Below are 19,252 nucleotides of genomic sequence, written 5' to 3' on the forward strand. Positions count from 1 at the left end.
GAGAGAGAGAGAGAGAGAGAGAGAGAGAGAGACTGTATATATGTATCTGTGAATAGAGCCCTGGCCCTGGAATCAGAAAAACCTGAGTTCAAATCTGACCTCAGAAACATACTAGCTGCCCCTTAAAAAATTAAACAGCATACGTGTCTGTGTGTGTGGGTGTGTGTGTGTGTATAAACTGTTTTTCAACATAATTGGTTTCTTTTCTTCATGAGTTTAAAAATGGTCTTCTAAGAAGCATTTATTTCAGAACTATGAAGATGAATGGGATATAATTGGTTTCCTCAATGAATTAAAAAAAATTTTTTGAGAAAGGTGCACATTTCAGAGCTGACTGATAATGAATGGGATATATCCAAGCCATTCACTGGATCTGGATATATTTAAATTTCATGCCCTGACATTAAGGTGACTGAATTTAAATTTAGTATGGGTCCTAATCAATTAGAACTATCCAGTCTAATTAGGAAAAGGTCAAAGTAAGACCAAAAACTTCAATAAGGTGAAGTGGAATTCTCTTACCAAATACTGGAGAGTCCTTTTGCTGAAAAGTTGTATAACTGGTGATTATCAGTTAACTTTAACTTGTTTTTTTTTGCTTATCATTCAAGGTCCTTCACAATGTTAAATAACAATAGGACAAACTCTACCTCAGCCCACATATCCAACCAGTTGCAAAATTTTATTCAGACATCACCCCAGGTCAGATGCTCAGTACCTCTTTTTAGGACTACTTTAGGACTTTTAGGGCTCCTTAATTGTTCTCCTTACCTTGCCTCTCAAAGATCCAAACAAGAAACTGGATACGTGAAACCATACATAAGGATATCTGGGGGTTCCATATTGACTTGGAAAACCACATCTTAACAATATCCATGTTTTGTTATATTTTTATTTTGTTAAAAATTTTTTCAATTACATTTTGACAGGATTCAGTTTACTTCAGTTTAGGAGATATCTAAAATGCTTTAGGAATTGAAAATTACTAACTGGAAAGCCTCATTATATATATAGGTCATCTCTTTAACTCTACAATGAACAACTTCCACAACAATGCAAACACCTTCAGAAAGCATACATCTCTCTGTTTCATGTCTTGCTTGTCATTACAGTTGAACAAAGTCTGCACTTTGGTTATAGTTTTTCAAGAACTCTAGTATGATTCTAACATACAATGGCATACAGCAGACACTTAACAAATGCTTGTTGATTGACTGGAATAGAACATTTAAAGTGATATTTTGCTTCAAAGGATCAAAACTTTTAAGCAAATGTGAGACTATAAAGATGTGCTCAGCTATAGGTAATCAGCTGTGAAAATCCATCTGTTTCCTTCTCAAACCATTAGCAATGTATATTCTCATAAAACTTTAGTGGAAATGAGAAAACAAGTACATGAGTTGGTAGCTATTAATATTCGGTTTGGGGGCAGCTAGGTGGAACAATGGATAAAGCACTGGCCCTGGATTCAGGAGGACCCTAGTTCAAAGCTGGCCTCAGACACTTGACACTTACTAGCTGTGTGACCCTGGGCAAGTCACTTAACCCCAATTGCCTCACCAAAAAAAAACCAAAACACAAAAATACCCCAAATTCAGTTGGTCACTTTTTAAAATAAGTATGGGATTTTTTCCCTAAGTCTCCAGTATTCTCCTATTTTTCAAATATCTTGATAATTAGTCCTAAAATAACCTCAAAATTTTCTAACTTCTAGTAATGCTAATAATAATTAGTAGAGGTAGTGTTAAATAATAAAAACAGCATCAACAATATTAATAGCAGCTAGCATTTATATAGCACTTTAAAGTTTGCAAAATGCTCGACAAATGTTTTCCCATGATCCTTACAAACTCAGGAGATAGGCACTATTATTCCCACTTTACAGAAGAGAAAACTGAGCCAACAGATCAATGACTTGTCCAGATAATATATGTTTGAGACTGGATTTGAGTTCGGGTCTTCTTGATTCCAGTTCCATCAACTACACTATTTAGCTGAGCTAAATAACTAGATCTGGTATGACTAGGCCAGACTAGCTATTTTTCCCATTTTTGTTGTTTATTATGCCATTTTCTACTTCCTGGTATAATACACTAAGTATTATGACATTACAGTCCAATGTGGTGGCCTCACTGATATTAATGGAGAAAAATGTTATAAAAAATACTTTAAGGGGCAACTAGGTGGCGTAGTGGATAAAGCACTAGCCCTGGATTCAGGAGGACCTGAGTTCAAGTCTGGCCTTAGACATCTGACACTTACTAGCTGTGTGACCCTGGGAAAGTCACATAACCCTCATTGACCTGCAAAAAACCAAAAAATTTTCAGATCTTTTCCATATTTTGTCAGATAATTATCTGCAGGTTTCTTAAGTGAAATACCTTTGGGATGGGGTATACCCTGGCATTTTTATGTAATGAATAACTACGCTTGTTAGTATATGACACTAATACATTTAATATTTCCCATACTCGATAAAAAATCATCCCTATATCCATGGTACAATAATTCCTGTCAAATTGTTTGCAAATGAATAACATTTTCCATATTGGTTCCATGAGCTACCAAGTGAAATGGTATAGATGGCTTAAAAAAACAACAACAACAAAACCCACCCCCATTACTCCTAGTAAAATTCAAATAATATGAATTACCTTTATAGTCTGATTAACAGCAGCATGTACATAGACACAGATCCCAATGAACGTCAAATTTACATTATGAATAATTTTTAATTATATGTATTATGTAAAATTACATATAATAATTGCAGCAAAATAGATAAACCTCAATATTAACATAAAGGTGACTTTTTTGTGATACCACATTGGTTCTTAGGTTATAACAGGGGAAAAGTTGTTAAAAGGTTGATTCATTAAGTAATTTAGGATGTGTTATGAATACTATAATATTATGTTTGTTTTTAATATCCTGCTGAGAAAATGACATCTGGCATGATTTTGTTGTTCAATTTCATACCAGGCCAGTTCACTTCCTACTTCGTGTATCTTTTTATGCTATTGCTACTCTTGTTCTTAATGTCTCTTTTCAGATATTTTAAAGCATGTGACTGTGGTTTTAAAAAAAAAGTATACCCATGTATAAAACAATCCCATTTTGGTTTTTCACATTACAATAGCACAGTGGTGATTTAGATTCCCTGAAACTAATGTTATTTGAATAAATGCTTTCCCAAGAGCATGGCAGATTTTAAGATTTTATTGTCTCCTTTGGCACGCAAGAAATAATTCTACAACATAAACTTAAACATAAGGATTAAATGAATATAATAAATATTATAAAGGATTTGGTTTCTACTCTTTTGTTTAAGGAGGGTGATCCATTTCCCTGCTTATCTAGCATATAAGGGAGAAGGATATAGTTGTTAAAGAAAAACACACACACACACACACACACACACACACACACACACACACACCAGCACCACCATATTATTCTATGTATTTCTTTGTTTAATACAGTTCCCTCATCTCTTTCTAGTAGTTCTAAAACCTTGTGAGAACCAACTCTCCTTGGCTATTTTTCTTGTTTTTATGAGGTCAACAGCTAAAAGTAAACATAATAACATTTTAACCTATGGCGTGTGAAGATTTAAGAAGATAAAGAAGGAGGACAATAGATTGCCAGTTGTTACACTAAAGTGTAATTTACAGGTATGAGATGAAGGAGTATAAAGGGGTGAAACCACAGGGTCAGGAGCCTACCAATTCCAAATTTAACACAGATGGTTGAGTTGTTTTCCATAAACGTTTGAGAACTTTCATAGGGTCCTCCCTTTTAGCTTTAATTCTCTGCAAGGAACAGCGAGCACTTTCTGGGGGATTTTTGGATAGAGTAGAAACAACTCTGGCTAGATGTACAAGTTCTGCTCCTAACCCTGCTACCAAAGGACTATGGCTTTGAGCTGATCAGAAAATTTCTCTGGCTTCAGCTTCCTAACCTAAAAAGGCTTTGAACTAATGATATTTATGGTACCTTCCTTACAGAGGACATTTTATGATTGTAGTAACTTGAAGATAACATGTTTTAAAATAAAGCTTGAATTATTTCACTGGAATACAGGTATGCACTATTAGGGGTGAAAAATATCACAGAGAGGTCAACCAACAACAGCAGGACTACCTGAGCATTACCCAATGGGGTAGCACTGTTCAGGATTCTCCTGTCCATTCAGTATTTTCTGATCACTATTTTTCTCCTCCTATATTGCTTTCTGGGGCAGAGAAAGCTAATGGTCAATATCAGTAGTCCAACAGGCCTCTGATTTGGAAAATGCTATTCTTCATATCAAGTTTAATTTTATTCAATTCGGCAGAAAAAAACATGGCAAAATATAAACTCAAAGGCATATTTTTATTAACAATAATGCTAGCCTATGAAGCTATGTTTACTAAGTGTGGACTCCCAAGCTAGATCCTGACAGTACATAGACAAAAGTGAAGTAATTCCTGCCCCCCCAAAATCTTATATTCTACTGAGGGGATATAATATGTACACAAAATAAATGTAAAGCAAATTCACAGTATTGCAAAATAATTATTAGAAAGTATGCTCACTAGGGTGATCAGGCCTCATGTAGGAGGTGACAGTAGAACAGTTCTTGGAAAGAAGCAATGGATTCTATAAGGCAGAAGTGAAGAGTGAGAACATTTCAGATAAGGAGGGAATCACTTGACAAAAATGAAGGTGAGGGACAGAATATTATATACAAAAAAGAGCCTATTGGCCAAGTTAGCAAGAATAGAGACTTCAAGAAAAAGAATATGAAATGAGTGAAAAGGGAAATAGGTCTAAAACTATGCAAATCTACAAATGGCAGGCAAAGAGCTGTATTATGTCCCAGAAGAAATGGGCATACGAGATTTTTAGTAGAGGGATGACATGGTCCTATCTCTATTTTAGCAATATCAATGTGATAACTGTGCAAAGGATAAAGGGAGTAAGTGAAGGCAGTGAGTAATAAAAAGGCTACTAAAATAGTCCAAAAAAGCTGGACTTATGAACTAGGGTAGAAGCAGTGCATTTAAAAAGACAGAGCAAAGAGGTAGGCAGAAGTTGGCAACTGGATTAAGGGTAAATTATTTGTTTAAACTGTTACAAAGGGCTTCTTTAAAGGGAACATTCCTTGTCCAGTGCTTAAGAGAGCACATAATAGGAGTTTCATATGTTTAATGATGGATTAACTTATAGGCTAGCTTTATTTTGTTCATAAGAATATGCCTCTGGGCTTTAATTTTACCATGTTTTTCCTCTTCCTTTTAAATAATGACCTCAGAGAGATAGTTCCATGCTTATCTCCAGAGAATGAAGATGTTTCAATTAGCTATCACTGGACAGTTCTACCTAATTAAAAACGACTTTAATGTTTCTGTGGAAATCTTAGTATTACAGGAGCTCAAAATGAAAGGCAATTTAATTTTCTAAAATAAAAGGCAAATTAAAATTTTCAGTGCTATCCAACTATATTTCAACAAATCCATGGCTACTTTTCAAAATGAATTCTACTTTAACTTTGCAAGGGAAAGTTCAGTGAAGAATCTCACATAAGCTGAAGATGAAGACATTCCTCTCTTCACACCTCTTTTTGCTTGAACTTCTCATCACCATGACCCACTTACTTCTACCCTATATTTATAGTAATCATCAATTTGTTCCTGGGACCCTGAGATTATGTTAGATTTCATTGTTTTAATAAATAGAAAATATGAGTTAAAAGGCAAGAAAATATATGGTTGATTATGTGCATCTGTAATGTAAAAGTATATTATAATTTTATAGTTGAAAGAAATCTTCGAATACCTGTAGTAAAAAAAAATATGGTGCTCTATAATTAGTTCATACATTTCTAAGGTACATACTCAGGTATGTACTTAGGTACTTATTAGGTACTTAATATAGATCTTATTAGGAAACAAAGTATTGCTTTGTTTACAGCATTAACAATGAATTCTCATTGATAAATGTTAAATAGTTCAATCTCAATTGACTTGATCTATAACATTGTTGTTAAGTCATTTTTTTTAGTCATATCTGACTCTCTCTGACCTCGTTTGAGGTTTCCTTGGCAAGGATAATGGAATGGTTTGCCATTTCCTTCTTCCAGTTCATTTTACAGATGAGGTAACTGAGGCAAACAGGGTTAAGTGACTTTCCCAGGGTCATACAACTAATAAGTATCAGAGGCTGGATTTGAACCAATGTCTTCCTGATTCCAGGTCCAGCACTCAATCCACTGGTTCACCTAGCTGCCTCACCATTACTGAAATTAAAATAATTTGTTCTGTAGAGCTTAACAATCATAAATATTTGTATTACTAATTGAACTATATCAATTTGTTCTTTCTTAACATGTGTTCCAATAGAGAAAACTTTGAGACCAAAGGGACCTCCACAATTCCCGCTCAAGTGTTTTGCTTAAAACTGAGCAATGATTTGATACATTTTCAGCCAAAAGTGAAGTGAGGTACTGAACAAGGGGATGAGATTCAGTTAGATTCAGCCACCTAATTCTTCACCTCAAGCATATCAAAGCATAGATGATTTAAAGTATAGTTGGCTTCCTTTATTAAATGTTGTAAATAGCATGTTAATGTATAAATCTAAGAGCCAGCATTATATATAACGAAGGTAAACCAAAAGTCATTCCAATATTGCTGTATAGTAAATCTGTCTGTTATCACCATTATTATTTAATTTAGGACTAGAAATTCTAGCTATAGGAATGAGAAAAGAATAAGTATAGACAAAGAGGTAAACAAATTATTGCTTTTAGGAGATGATATGATAGTGTTTATAAGAATCCTAGAAAGGCAAATTTAAAATAATTAGAAGAAGCAATTGATGAGTTCATTCAAGTTGTAGGAGGTAATATAAACCCACATAAAATGTATCAAAATCTGAAAAGACAGAAAAAGAAATGTCATTCAAAATAATTACAGATATACACATACCAAGACATAAAAAACAATGTGAATACAACTATAAAACTTTCCTAATAGAGATAACAGACCTAAATAAGTGGAGAGATATTAACTGTTCATGGTTAGATCATACTAATAACAAAAATATTAATGCTAAATTAATTTTTATTCAGTGCTTATTATCAATATTAGTTTATTAATAACATATTACTAATTAGCTATAAAAATATAGTAAATGGGTGTCACATATAAATATATTGCCATAATATGATAAATATATATACATAAATATTGCTATAACAATAAAATAAACTCCTATTATTATATCGATCTGGAAAAAAAATAACAAATTTCATTCAGAGGTCAAAAATTTCTAAGAAAATAATTTTTAAAACTGGATGGAAGTGGAGACTACATTACCAAATCTCAAATTATACCAAAAAATATTAGAACAAAAAAATAAAAAAATAAACTAAAAGGTAAGAAAAGTTAACCGGTGAAACAGTTTAGATATAACAACACACTTAAACAAAACAGCATAGTAACATCTTTTTAATAAACCCAAAGACTGCAACTACCAAGGTACATAATCACTATTAAACAAAAACTACATAGAAATCTAGGAATGCATCTGGAAGAAACTATGCTTAGAGCTGTAATTCATGCCATATACCTAGATAAATTCTCAGATGAATACATGACAGATATAAAATGTCAAATAATGAACAAATTATAGAGGAGTAAGGAAGAAATTGTCTTTCCTAACTATGGATGAGGAAGAGTTCAAGATCAGACAAACGTTAGAGATAATCAGAGAAGCTGAAATTGACAATTTTGAACAATTTTGCACAAATGTAGTTGAAACTGGAAGGGAAGCAATTAAATGGAAAAAATTTTTTAAATGAATTTATTCTGATAAAAGTCTGCTATCTAAAATGCATGAGAAATAATTTCAAATATATTCACAGATTAAAGGAGATGGCTACTGAAGCCCCATCCACTTCTGAGACTGTGATTTTATGACTAAACTGTATAGTGAATATTGTTCTGGAAAATATCCTCTTTAGAAAGATGCCATGCACCTGCCTAAGCAGGACTTCCCTCTACCAAATATAAAATGAAGATAATAATAGCACCTACAGCTGGTAGGGGGGTTATTGTAAGGATCAAATGAGATAAAACATGTAAAGCTCTCCACTAACTATAAAGCGCTATATACAAGATTCCTATCATCATGATTATATTATTAAACAGAATATTCTGCTTTCAAGTCTTCTCTACTGGGATTAATATTAATGAAGACTAAATAGATAAAATTTCACCTATACCATGAAAAGAGGTTATTATGAATTAGAGTTCTAGGCTATTAATCACAACAGATTAATTTCACTTAAAATTTATGTTAATATTTTATTTTCCCATCTGTCTAAAAGGGAGGGATATTACTCTTCTGAAATGCTTTTATAATTAGTGCCATGATCACTGAGTCAAAAAAGTTATAGGGATAATGAATCAGGCCATAAAGTATTTTGTAATATGTGAAACAATATACAAAAATGTATAGTAATTATTCAATAAATACATTAGTTCCAATCAGGCCAGGTAACTGATAATATGCTTTTAGCTTCACTATAATAGAAAGTCAGCATAGAGCTATAGTTACATAAATGATGAGAAATATTCTCATTTTTAATTAGAAATGTCTATATAGTAAAGAAATTGTAATAAGAAGCTACAATTTTTCCATGACCAGAGTACTCTAGCAAAGACCAAGCAAGAGAAAAGGGAGAGTATTTTCTTCATGTTGGTTTATTATGGGCCAGACAAGAGAACAAAACTCACTATTCACTAGGTGCCTTAAAGAAAGCCCATTAAAAATACATTTCCATTGAGGAGGGAGGATGTATTGTCAAGCAGAGGTTACAAGAGCTCAAAAGACAGGACATCTGGGACCAATTCTGAAACAAGAATCAAAATAAAAGGTGTGCAGGTAACAAAGAATATAAAGGAATGTAATATAAGAGAAGTCAGTCATTTGAACTGAGCAGATGGAGAATCCTCTGAGACTACTTCATATGGCATTTTTCTATCTTCTGTAGTGGTAGGTACTAATTTATGTACATTATATATTTTTGACAATTACTAGAAAGGTACTCTGAACATTTTTTTGGTGATAATCTGCCATACTGATATGAGAATCACACACAATGAAATGGGAAGAACAATGGACTGATCTAAATCTACAAACACTCTTCCCACTGTGGTTTACCCAGAGCAATACAGAAAAGCTAAATCTAGAAGAATAATTCTTCATGAAAGCAGGCAAAAACTCCTCCAATCTCCAAGATAAAGAAAGATTAAGGGTTGGCAATGGAAGCAGATGCCAAGTACACTGAAAAAGTCTTGACACTGGGCCTTGTACTTTGAAGCATTCCAATGACTGAGAATGAATAAATTGGTAAGACAGTCATTTAGACATGGTTCTGGACAATGTGAATTGCCTGTGAAAGTAAATGTCAATTAAAATTAAAATCTTGTAGAAAAATATGAAACTATTTACCCATTACTTTAAAAAGCCAAATGGTCTGGCATAGAGTAAGATTGTGAAATGAAGGGACCAAAAGATGCAGATATCATTAAAGAAAATAGAAACAGGATTAAATGAACACTATCCTTAGAAGAGTCTTATAGAACCCATATATCTTTGAAAGGTTAACAAAAGATAAATCTATTTGTGGAAGCCTGAAAACTCTGTTTTTTTAATAAATGTGAGTTTCATGTGAATCTCTAGAAAGCAGCTAAGTATCGGAAAAAAAAAAAAAAAAAGAAAGAAGGTAGGAAGGGAGCTTCACTACTTATATAAGCAGCCCTGAGGCTGTAGGAGTAAAAGCAGACAGGGATTTCTATAGTCAATGGCAAGAGAACTAAAATCACAGAATCCTTAAGTGATAAGATGATTTTCTAAAAGATTACCTAGACACAACAATTTTATGAATGCCTTTGCTTCAAAAATCCAATTCTGGGAGAAAAGATGAAATGAAACCAAAAAAAAAATCAATAAACATTTATTAAGTGCCTAGTATGTGCCCAGTACTGTGCTAAGTACGAGGGATGCAAAAAAGACAGTTCCTGCCTCAAGGAAGTCACTGTCTAATGAGGGAGATGACATACAAATAAATACATATAAGTTATACGTGCGATAAATAGACAATAATTAACTAACTGATGGAAAGAAGACAAAGTGGGGTTGGGGGAAAGCTTCCTGCAAAATATTGGGTTTTGAAAAAAACCAGGGAAAAGCCTTTTCTTCTGAATTTGGCTTCCTCACATACTCTAATATTCTTTGTTCTGATTTATTTATGCTGATTCTCTCATTTTAACGTAAGCTCTTTGAGGCTTATGTTTTTGCATTCTCTTTGTAATCCTGATATAACAGAGCTAAGAGCTTAATAAATACTTGTTGATTGATTAGTGGTTTCTAAAAGGTTAATATTCACTCCTGAAATACAAAGAGGCTAAGCAAATGACCTTTATATTTAAACTAGGTCATCTAGAATTTTGCATATATTGACAGCAGCTTCCTTTGATCAAATGAGGAACAGGCAGAGGGACAGAAGCAAATTGCACCAAACCAAGAACACTAGAATGATGTACACAGAGGTAAAATAAAATCTATCATACTTCAGCTAAAGTTTAAAAAAAAAAAAAAAGGAAGGGTAGCAATGATGATCTCAATCCAAGCAACTGCAAAATCACATTTTGCCCAAAGGTACCACAGACAAATTAATACTGATACTAAACATGTTTGCTCAACACCTAAATACTTAAAGGAAAAGTTGAATAGTTATGGTGGGCAACAGACAATAAAACTGTAATAGTGGAAGATTTCAATTTACCTTTTTTGGATCTAGAAAAAATTAACTAAAAATAGAAAGAAATTAATGATGTGAATAGAATTTTAAGAATGTTAGATTTAATAGACCTCTGAAGAAGGTGGTGCAATGGATAGAGCACAATGCCTGGAGTCAGGAAGACCTGAGTTCAAATCCAGCCTCAGACACTAGTTTTGTGATTCTGGGCAAGTCACTTAACCTCTTTTTGCTTCAGTTACATCATCTATAAAATGGGGTAACATCACTTCCCTCCTATGGTTGTTGTTCCTGGCACATAGTAAGTGCTACATAAATGTAAGCCACCATTATCATCATCATCACCATCATCATCATTATTAATATTATTACTATTGACATAGTAACTATCAAAGGATCAGCATTTTCTTGAATCTAAGTCCAGCATGCCAAACTACCTCTCCTTTACTTAATTTAGGATACACAGGTGGGGGGGAGGGGTGGGGGCAGGAGGGCTGAAGAAGAAAATTTAGAACTTTTCAAAAACAAATCTTAAAAACTTTTGTTTAAATATAATTGAGAAAAAAATCATGTAAAATAAACAAAAGGTAGGTATTTTGATGATCTTTACTATGACGAGCTGGATGAAATATCTGTAATTTTAGCTGCCTTCTATGAACTCAAATATTGTGACAAGACTACATGACACTTCTGTAATACTATATTGCTAAAATACTATTCGCCTCAGAATCTAAACGAATGTTGTTAACACAGGCTAGTCTAATATGTCAGTGCTGTCATTCAAAACTTCAAAAAAAATTCTTTGATACTTCACAATGTCAAGAGAATGGCCACTCCCTAAATGTGCCCTAACATACCAGATGGGCCCCCCACAACTAACATATGGGAAGACATGGAAAAGAATTACACACGATGGACAAGCACAGATGGATTGGGATCTCCATCAATGGAGGCAATAAACATACTGAGGAGATCACAGATCCAATAACATATTGTAATAAAATAATATATACATATATATTATTAGCTCATCAGATACTCATAAAAACTATTTTTTTAAGATAGCAAGTGATCTAACACCAAATACCAAGGTATTCACAGCAAAGGTAGTAGAAAATGACTACTAAACCTTTAGTAAACCTTTACTAAAAAAGGTAAAAGTATGAATATGATGAAAATAATAAATTACTACTGATTCTACAGCATGAAAATCATGAACCACAAGTAGTATTTTACATTCCTGATGAAGCTACGCAGTTAAAATTACCTAAATTTATTTCTATAATAAAAGCATAATATTCAATATCCATTCTAAAATTACCTTTTTCTGATAGGCACTGTTAACAATACTATCAAGCCATGTATACAATAAATGTAAACTTAATGGATTTCAAATTTAAATACTTTAATGATTTTGCATTATGAAACTTTTATTTACAAATGTTACCTTCTAATACCAACTTATGGGCATATAACTTTTTGTATTTTTCTATACTAATTAAAACCGGAGTTCCAGTAGTCATGCCTGAATCTCTGAACTGAATTTGTTCTTTACCTATGTGCTTGATTATTAAGGTTTAGCGATCCTGTTTGGTACATCTCCTCCAACTGTTTTCTGTTCCCAAAGTACAGAGCAAGGTCTGTGGCGATGATGGCTTTGCGGATGATCTCCAGCACCTGCTCATATTCACTGGAGCTCAGAGAGGAGAAGATATTGTGCCCTTCCAGCTATGAAGAAATAAAAAAAAAAAAAAGAGACCAATAAAAAGCACAAGTTCTAATCTTGTGATTGTTTCAGTTATTTGGAACAAGATAGCTAGACCACTTTACATGCTAATGAAAATTCTTTGAAGAATAAAGGGACAGTATGAGATGATTTTAACAGAATGAGTTTTCTAGTTTCTCTTGAAAAGTTATGGTGAGAATACTGCTACCATGGAAATTATGAGCAAGCTTCACATATGGTAAACACTAATCATCACAACACACAACTTAAACATGCTTTGTTTTTGTTTGTGTCATTTCTAAAAGTCCAGCACAAGCAAATCTGAAATACTATTTGGGCTCTGATTTTCAAATCTCACAAATACCACACCCTATTAATTTCTATTTCAAACAGAGAATTACAGGCTTGTAAAAAACCTGGTCACCTAGTCCTTTATCTTGCTTGCCAGCATGATATTTCTACACTGAGAGACACATGAAAAAAAAAAATCTCTTTTTTAAGTGTCTTAAGAAACACAGAACATTCTATTCCACAATATTCCACAGTAACTCTTTTCACTATTTAACAACCTCATTGTCAAGGAAAGACTTTCTAACCTAAATAACTGGGTATGAAATTGACTTCAGGCCATTTTTCCTATTATGTCCTAAGTGGAAATGGGAAACAGTTGTGTACCTTCACACACAGTAAAAGGTAATTAATTGGGATTCCAACAATTCAGAATTTATGATGATTAGAATTGTGTATATGTGAATCTTCTTGGAAAAAATTGAGATGCCTTTCCCTTCTATCTTTCTCATGTATAAAATGAAAATAATATCTTTTGGCCCTACTTCACAGGGCTGTTGTAAGTATCATATGAGATATTTTACACATATACACATATCTATGTATTTATCTAGATGTCTTATATATGTGTGTATATATAGATGTGTGTACATACAAATATATGTCTTTATAAACCTTAAAAATGTCTATGAATTTTAGTTATAACTACAGGTTTGTGAAATTAAGGTTTTCCTTCAACAGATTATCAAATTCTGAGTTCAGCAAATAATTCTCATATAGGAAAGACTTTTCTGTGTATGATTACTGTGCCATACAGTATAAATTCATGACTTGTAATTTTTTCCATTAATTTATTCTATTTTACTTGATATCAGTTTCTCAGACCATAGTATTCTGCGTTTAAACTTAATAAATTTAATTTCCTCAAATATCAGTCTACAGTTGATATATTACACTAAAATGGATTTGCTTAACATTATTTGGAATTATATGCAATCCTTACTGAAAACATAATCCTTTAGTACAAGTTCACTGTGACATTTACTAAATGATTGTAGTGAACTGGAACACATCAAAGGCCTCACACTGAATACCTATATCTCAGTCCCTTTTGGGATACCATCTTAACTGCCCTCTAAGTCTAGTCAGAGTCTAAGAGTGAATAAGCTAGTGGTTCCTTTCAAAACATAAAATGACTATTAGAGGTTCTTTTTACATTTGTATTTTCTGCACTTAGATGAGGTGTGTATCAAACACACCAGGGCTGGCCCACAATACCCCTCACTGCAACCTGTACCAGATTAAAATGCAATTAGGAAATATTTAACAAAATAAATAGAAATAGAATTTAAATAATAATATATGATTTTCTAAATCAACATGTGCACACAGGGATCCTTATGTAAGATTTAGTGGCCCCAATTTCTATTTGAGATTGACACCACAGAGGCAGCAAACTCTTTAGTGAGCATTTGAGTGTGATTTTTATGTTATATTAAGGTCAGTGACCTCTGAGGTCCTTTCCAGATCAAAGTCTTTGATCCTATGAAATACAATTTCAAAATTTTAAAGTGTGTCAGTGAGAAAAATATAATTTTAATATAAAATATTCCTATTTTATGATTTGCTAAACATAATTAATATTGAGGTTTTATCATAGTTGAAAAATATTAATAAGTTTGCTATGACTACTTATCTTTTCTAAGCTAAATAAACTTAGTTCATTTAAATAAGAGGTTCTTAACATTTTTTTGTGTCATAGACTCCCTTGCGAAATCTTGGGAAGCCTATAGAACTCTTCTCAGAATAACAACAAAAGAAAATAAATAAGATTACAAAGAAAACCAAAAGGTATTGAAAAGCAAGCAATTTTTTTCCTCTACAATCTATCTTTGGGTCCCCAGGTTAAGATCCCTTGATTTAAATGTCAACCAATTCTTTATTGATCTTTTATTTATTATCTTTGCATTCATGTTTTGAGCTTTTCAAGTTCTCTATTTTCTTTCTTATGACAAAACCCAAACTGGTCATTATTCAATTCAATTTAACAAACATTTTATTAGGGGTCAGGCCTTGGGTTACATGCTATTCTCTTTTTTTAAAAAAAAGTCTGGTGTAGAATATGCTAAATTTAATCTAAAATGCATTCATAGTCCCATCCCCTAAAAGTGTTTGTGTCCTACCAGAATAACTGTTATCCTTTTTTGTTTCTTCATGGTCAGTTTATGGTACACTCTGAAAAGTCTCAGTGAATATAGTATGATTTGAGAGGCATAAAGAAATCCCAATGTATCCAGAACCTTTCCCAAATTGGTTGTCTTAAAATGGCCTTCTCAAAAAAACGCAAATAGAGCTAATAAGGATAATATGTTAAATTAATTCGCACTAAGCTGTTAGAATTTGTTTTACTTTGTTATAGGGAAGAAAAAGTACTTCACAGAGTGGGGTAAGGGAAAGAGTTGAGAAAAAGCAGGTGGGCAGTGAAGACAAGCCTTGTCCTCTTCACAATTTTGCCTATGGTCACCTTGTTCTCAAGCCTCTTTGAAAAAGTCAAGCAATCTGCATGGTGATCTTGGATTTGCCTCTAATTCCCTTTGTGGCTTTTCATGGATTGCTTTGGTTCTCTGAACCTATTTCTTTGTCAGTAAAGTGAATAGTTTGACATAAATGACCTTGAGGGTCCCTTTCCAGTTGTATCCTCATATAATTATTATTCTATATATTTTCATTCATTAACATTTATTAGTTTTGTGTCTCCCCTTAGATTATAAGGGCTTTTAAGGATTAAGCCATTTATTTCCTTTATGTCCTCCCCAGAATGCTATTTGCATAATAACATGCTTGATAAATACTTGCCAGTTGATTACAATTAATTGGAAAAAAACACCATAAGTGTATTCAGATCTCTTCAGATCTGCTGCAGGGATTTGGTGATCATGCTATAAGATGGTTAGGACAAAGGAGAATGGGATACTTATTTAGCAAGGACAAGAGTTTTCTCTTCAAATATCAAAGGTTTTTCAGGTAGAAGAGGATTTGATTTCTGTTTGGAACAAGAAAATAGAACCAAAACCTTTCAATTCAAAATGGATTGAAACTGCAAAAAGGAAAATTTGTTTGGCATTTTCTGAAAGTTAAATGGGCTATGTTCAGAGTCCATTTTAGGCCTTCAAATGGAAGCTTAATGATCATTGGTTGTGTAAGAATATTTTTGATGACTAGCTGGCCCAATTTGGGGGTACTAATATGACTGGAGGACTAATCTGGCTATCTGACTGCTATTGTTTTAATATGGGCCACTTATAAAGTTCCACCACACTGCTCCACTCCCAAAATTGATAAGCAAAGGATTAAGAAGCCTCTTAACTAAATAATCAAAGAAGAGTTTATTTATGAGATACAATTTTAAATTAAGAATACAGGGAAATAAAATGTACAACCTGACTGCGTTCAGGCCTTACCACCTGAAAGCGCTGGTACTTTTTTTAATACAATAAGGGCCGTAGCTGCCTCTTGCCTTACGGTATGTTCCACTTTCTCTGCTCAGCTACTTTCTAACTCTATGCCCCTTTCGCTTTGTAAATCCCCTGCATCTAACTTTCCTCTCCTTACTGCCACCGCTGAACCCCTGTGTTTCTCTCTCACCGACCTCTCCTTCCATTCTCCTAGTGCTCCAGTGTCCTTCTGGTCTCTCCCAAGCTCTGTACATCTGCCTCTTGCTCTAGTCCTTTAGCCTTCTCCTGCGTCCTTCTCCGTTCCCTTAAAATCTTAACAGTCCTCCTCTCTTTCTTCTAATCTTGTCAGTCCCCCTTTCTGTCTAACTCCCAGGTCTATATGTATCTTTCTTCTCTCCCTTCAAATCTCAGGGGTTTTTTGCGCCCCCACAGACCAAGCTAATCTGCCAGCCAGGGCTGCGGCTAGGGCTGGGGGGATGCTTGAGCATCATGTGCCTGAGCACAGGCTACGCCAGAGTCTGGCCTGGACAAGCCCGGGATCTCTCAGATAGATCTGCTCAGGGTGGAGGGAGCTGGGGGTTTTTTCCCCCAGCTGTCTGACCTGACGTCTCATACAGCCCACGGGGCTTTTTGGTTCAGCTGAAGTGGAGATGGAGGGGCACCAGACCCTTCCACACAGAAGAGACCCCAAGGGCCCAAGGCTTTCTAATCTCAGCCCAAAGGTAGGGTCCCCAAATCAAAATAAATTTCCACAGTTGAGAGGGGATTCTTGTACAGGTACAGGTTTGACTCAGTGGCCTCAAAGGTCCTTCAGACTTTAAAATTCTGTGATTCTGTGACTGATAGTGAAAGGAGAAACTTATACCTTGTGAACAAGAGCAAGGATAGAATCTTAGGAAACAGTCAACACTCTTAGCATGAGAAGATGAGGAGGAGCCAGTAAAGGAGAAAGAATGAACACTCAGAAAAGTAGGAGAACTTGGACACTAGTTTCTCTAAACCCAAGGGAAAAGAGAATGCATTAAGAGGAAATTGTTAGCACTATCAAATGCTGAAAACAAGTGAAGGAAGATGAGAACTGAAAAATGTGCTAGATTTTGTAAGAAAAAGGTTCTCATAGACCTTTCAAAAGGGTCCTTTCGATGGTACCAAAGTTCAGTTCTTTTTGTAGTAGTGAGACTGCTTTAGGAGCCCAGGTACAAGAAGAGAGAAACTGCATGGTGGGGGTCATTCAGAAAGAATGAGTTGGTCAGGACTGCTCAGTATAATGTGAGTGGGGAAGCAAAGTATCCTAGGAGAGCACCAATTGAAACATGGAAGGTGAAGACCCTGAGGCAAATTTTGGATACAAAGCTACTTGAAGGCACTTGGGGCAAAATGAGCAAATAAATAAAAGGGTTAGGGGTTCAAATCCTACCTCAAAACCTACTCCCTGTATAACCTTGAATAAGTCACTGAATGTCCCTAAGCTTCAGTTTCTTCCCCTGGAAAATAAAGGAGTTGTACTAAGGGCCTTTTGAAGTCCCTTATAACTCTGCATTTATGAAATTATAATCCTACAGTTCTGAAGAATAGATTTAGGGTGAATTAAAATTAAAAGAATGGGAGAATCCAAAAATTATGTGTGTATGCCAAGAACTTGAAGTTCTAAACTAAGAGCTTAGATTATGAATGAGACTGAATATTTAAGATGATCCTCTGGTATATTTATATTTAGGCAGGAATTCAAAAACATCATTCTTTTACCAGTCTTGAGGAGAAAATAGAGACTTATAGAGACTACATGATTAGAAACCAAGTCAACATAGTATAATAGTATACTATACGGTGAGAATTGGACTAAGGTATGATTCTGACTCTGATGCTGTCAGATGCTGGCTCTGACACTCAATGGCTTCATGACCATTATTTTCTCTGAGCCTCAGTTTACTCCTCTGTAAAATGGAGATAATCAAAATATCCACTTCACAGAGCTGTATTGCAAACTCTGTATATAGTAAAGTGCTATATAAATGTGTGCTTTTAAGGCAAACATATTTTGTCCTTTATCTTTCAAACAATTTAAGTTAAAAATAAACACCTTAAAAAGGGAATAGTACAACCTTTGTCACTGTAATTCAATTTGTCACTTCTCCCACCCCATACTCACCTTTGATCAGACAACAGCAAATAAAAATGACAGCAAAACAAGCTCACCAGGGATTTTATGTATAAGAAAAAAACACTACTTTCAATTTATGTTTTAGGAACAACATAGATTTCATTCAATTTCCTGTACTTGCTATCTTCTAAATCTATAGTGTATTTATACAATAGCATAATGATGATACTGGCACATTTAAATATCCTGAGCCATCAAAGAAAGAATATATTATCTTCTGTATACTGACAAATATATTTTTGAAAAATTTCCTTCAACCACCTGTGTTAAAACAAAATATTTCCTTGTTAATACCCAAATAGAAAATGCAACTTTCCAAAATATTCCACTGCCAATCATTTTAATTCATCAATGCTTCATTATATATTTGATATGGCAATATATATTCTAAAATAAAATTGCTCTTCTTAATTATTTTCTCCTGATTTTGGAACATGCAAATTGGAATTGTAGAACAGAAAAGGCTTTGTCTTGGTTATCATCCTAGTTCTCTATCAAAACTGTGCTTGAAAAAGAATCAAGGGAAGCCAGTAGAATCCACTGCCTATTCACTCACTTCAGTGAACTGAGTACATTTTCCCTTCCACAGTGTTCTGGTATAAAGAGCACTGGATTGGGTTTCAGGAGCCCCTGTAGGCTGGTCCTTTCTCTACCACTAGAGTAGGCTAGTCACAACCTAGAGTTATTATGACTTATAAATTCTGATAACTTCCTGGTGCCCTCCTCTATAACAGGAGGGCATTGAATTCGATGATCTCTGCACTCCCCTTCAGTTTTCACATTCTAAGTGGCTTTATGTGCCATCTTTGTCT

General features: G+C 34.1%; 1 protein-coding gene across 5 annotated transcripts in view; it reads right to left on the bottom strand.

Annotated features, from left to right (window-relative positions):
* PDE10A (phosphodiesterase 10A) overlaps positions 1–19,252 on the bottom strand; it is an 887,116-nt gene that overhangs the window by 40,325 nt on the left and 827,539 nt on the right. For all 5 annotated transcript variants that reach the window (XM_044000217.1, XM_044000218.1, XM_044000216.1 and 2 more), the window contains one exon: positions 12,366–12,538. In XM_044000217.1, coding sequence (XP_043856152.1) covers positions 12,366–12,538 — 173 coding nt within the window. The remainder of the gene's footprint in view (positions 1–12,365; positions 12,539–19,252) is intronic.

Source organism: Dromiciops gliroides, chromosome 4, assembly GCF_019393635.1.
Source record: "Dromiciops gliroides isolate mDroGli1 chromosome 4, mDroGli1.pri, whole genome shotgun sequence".
NCBI classification, from domain to species: Eukaryota; Metazoa; Chordata; class Mammalia; order Microbiotheria; family Microbiotheriidae; genus Dromiciops; species Dromiciops gliroides.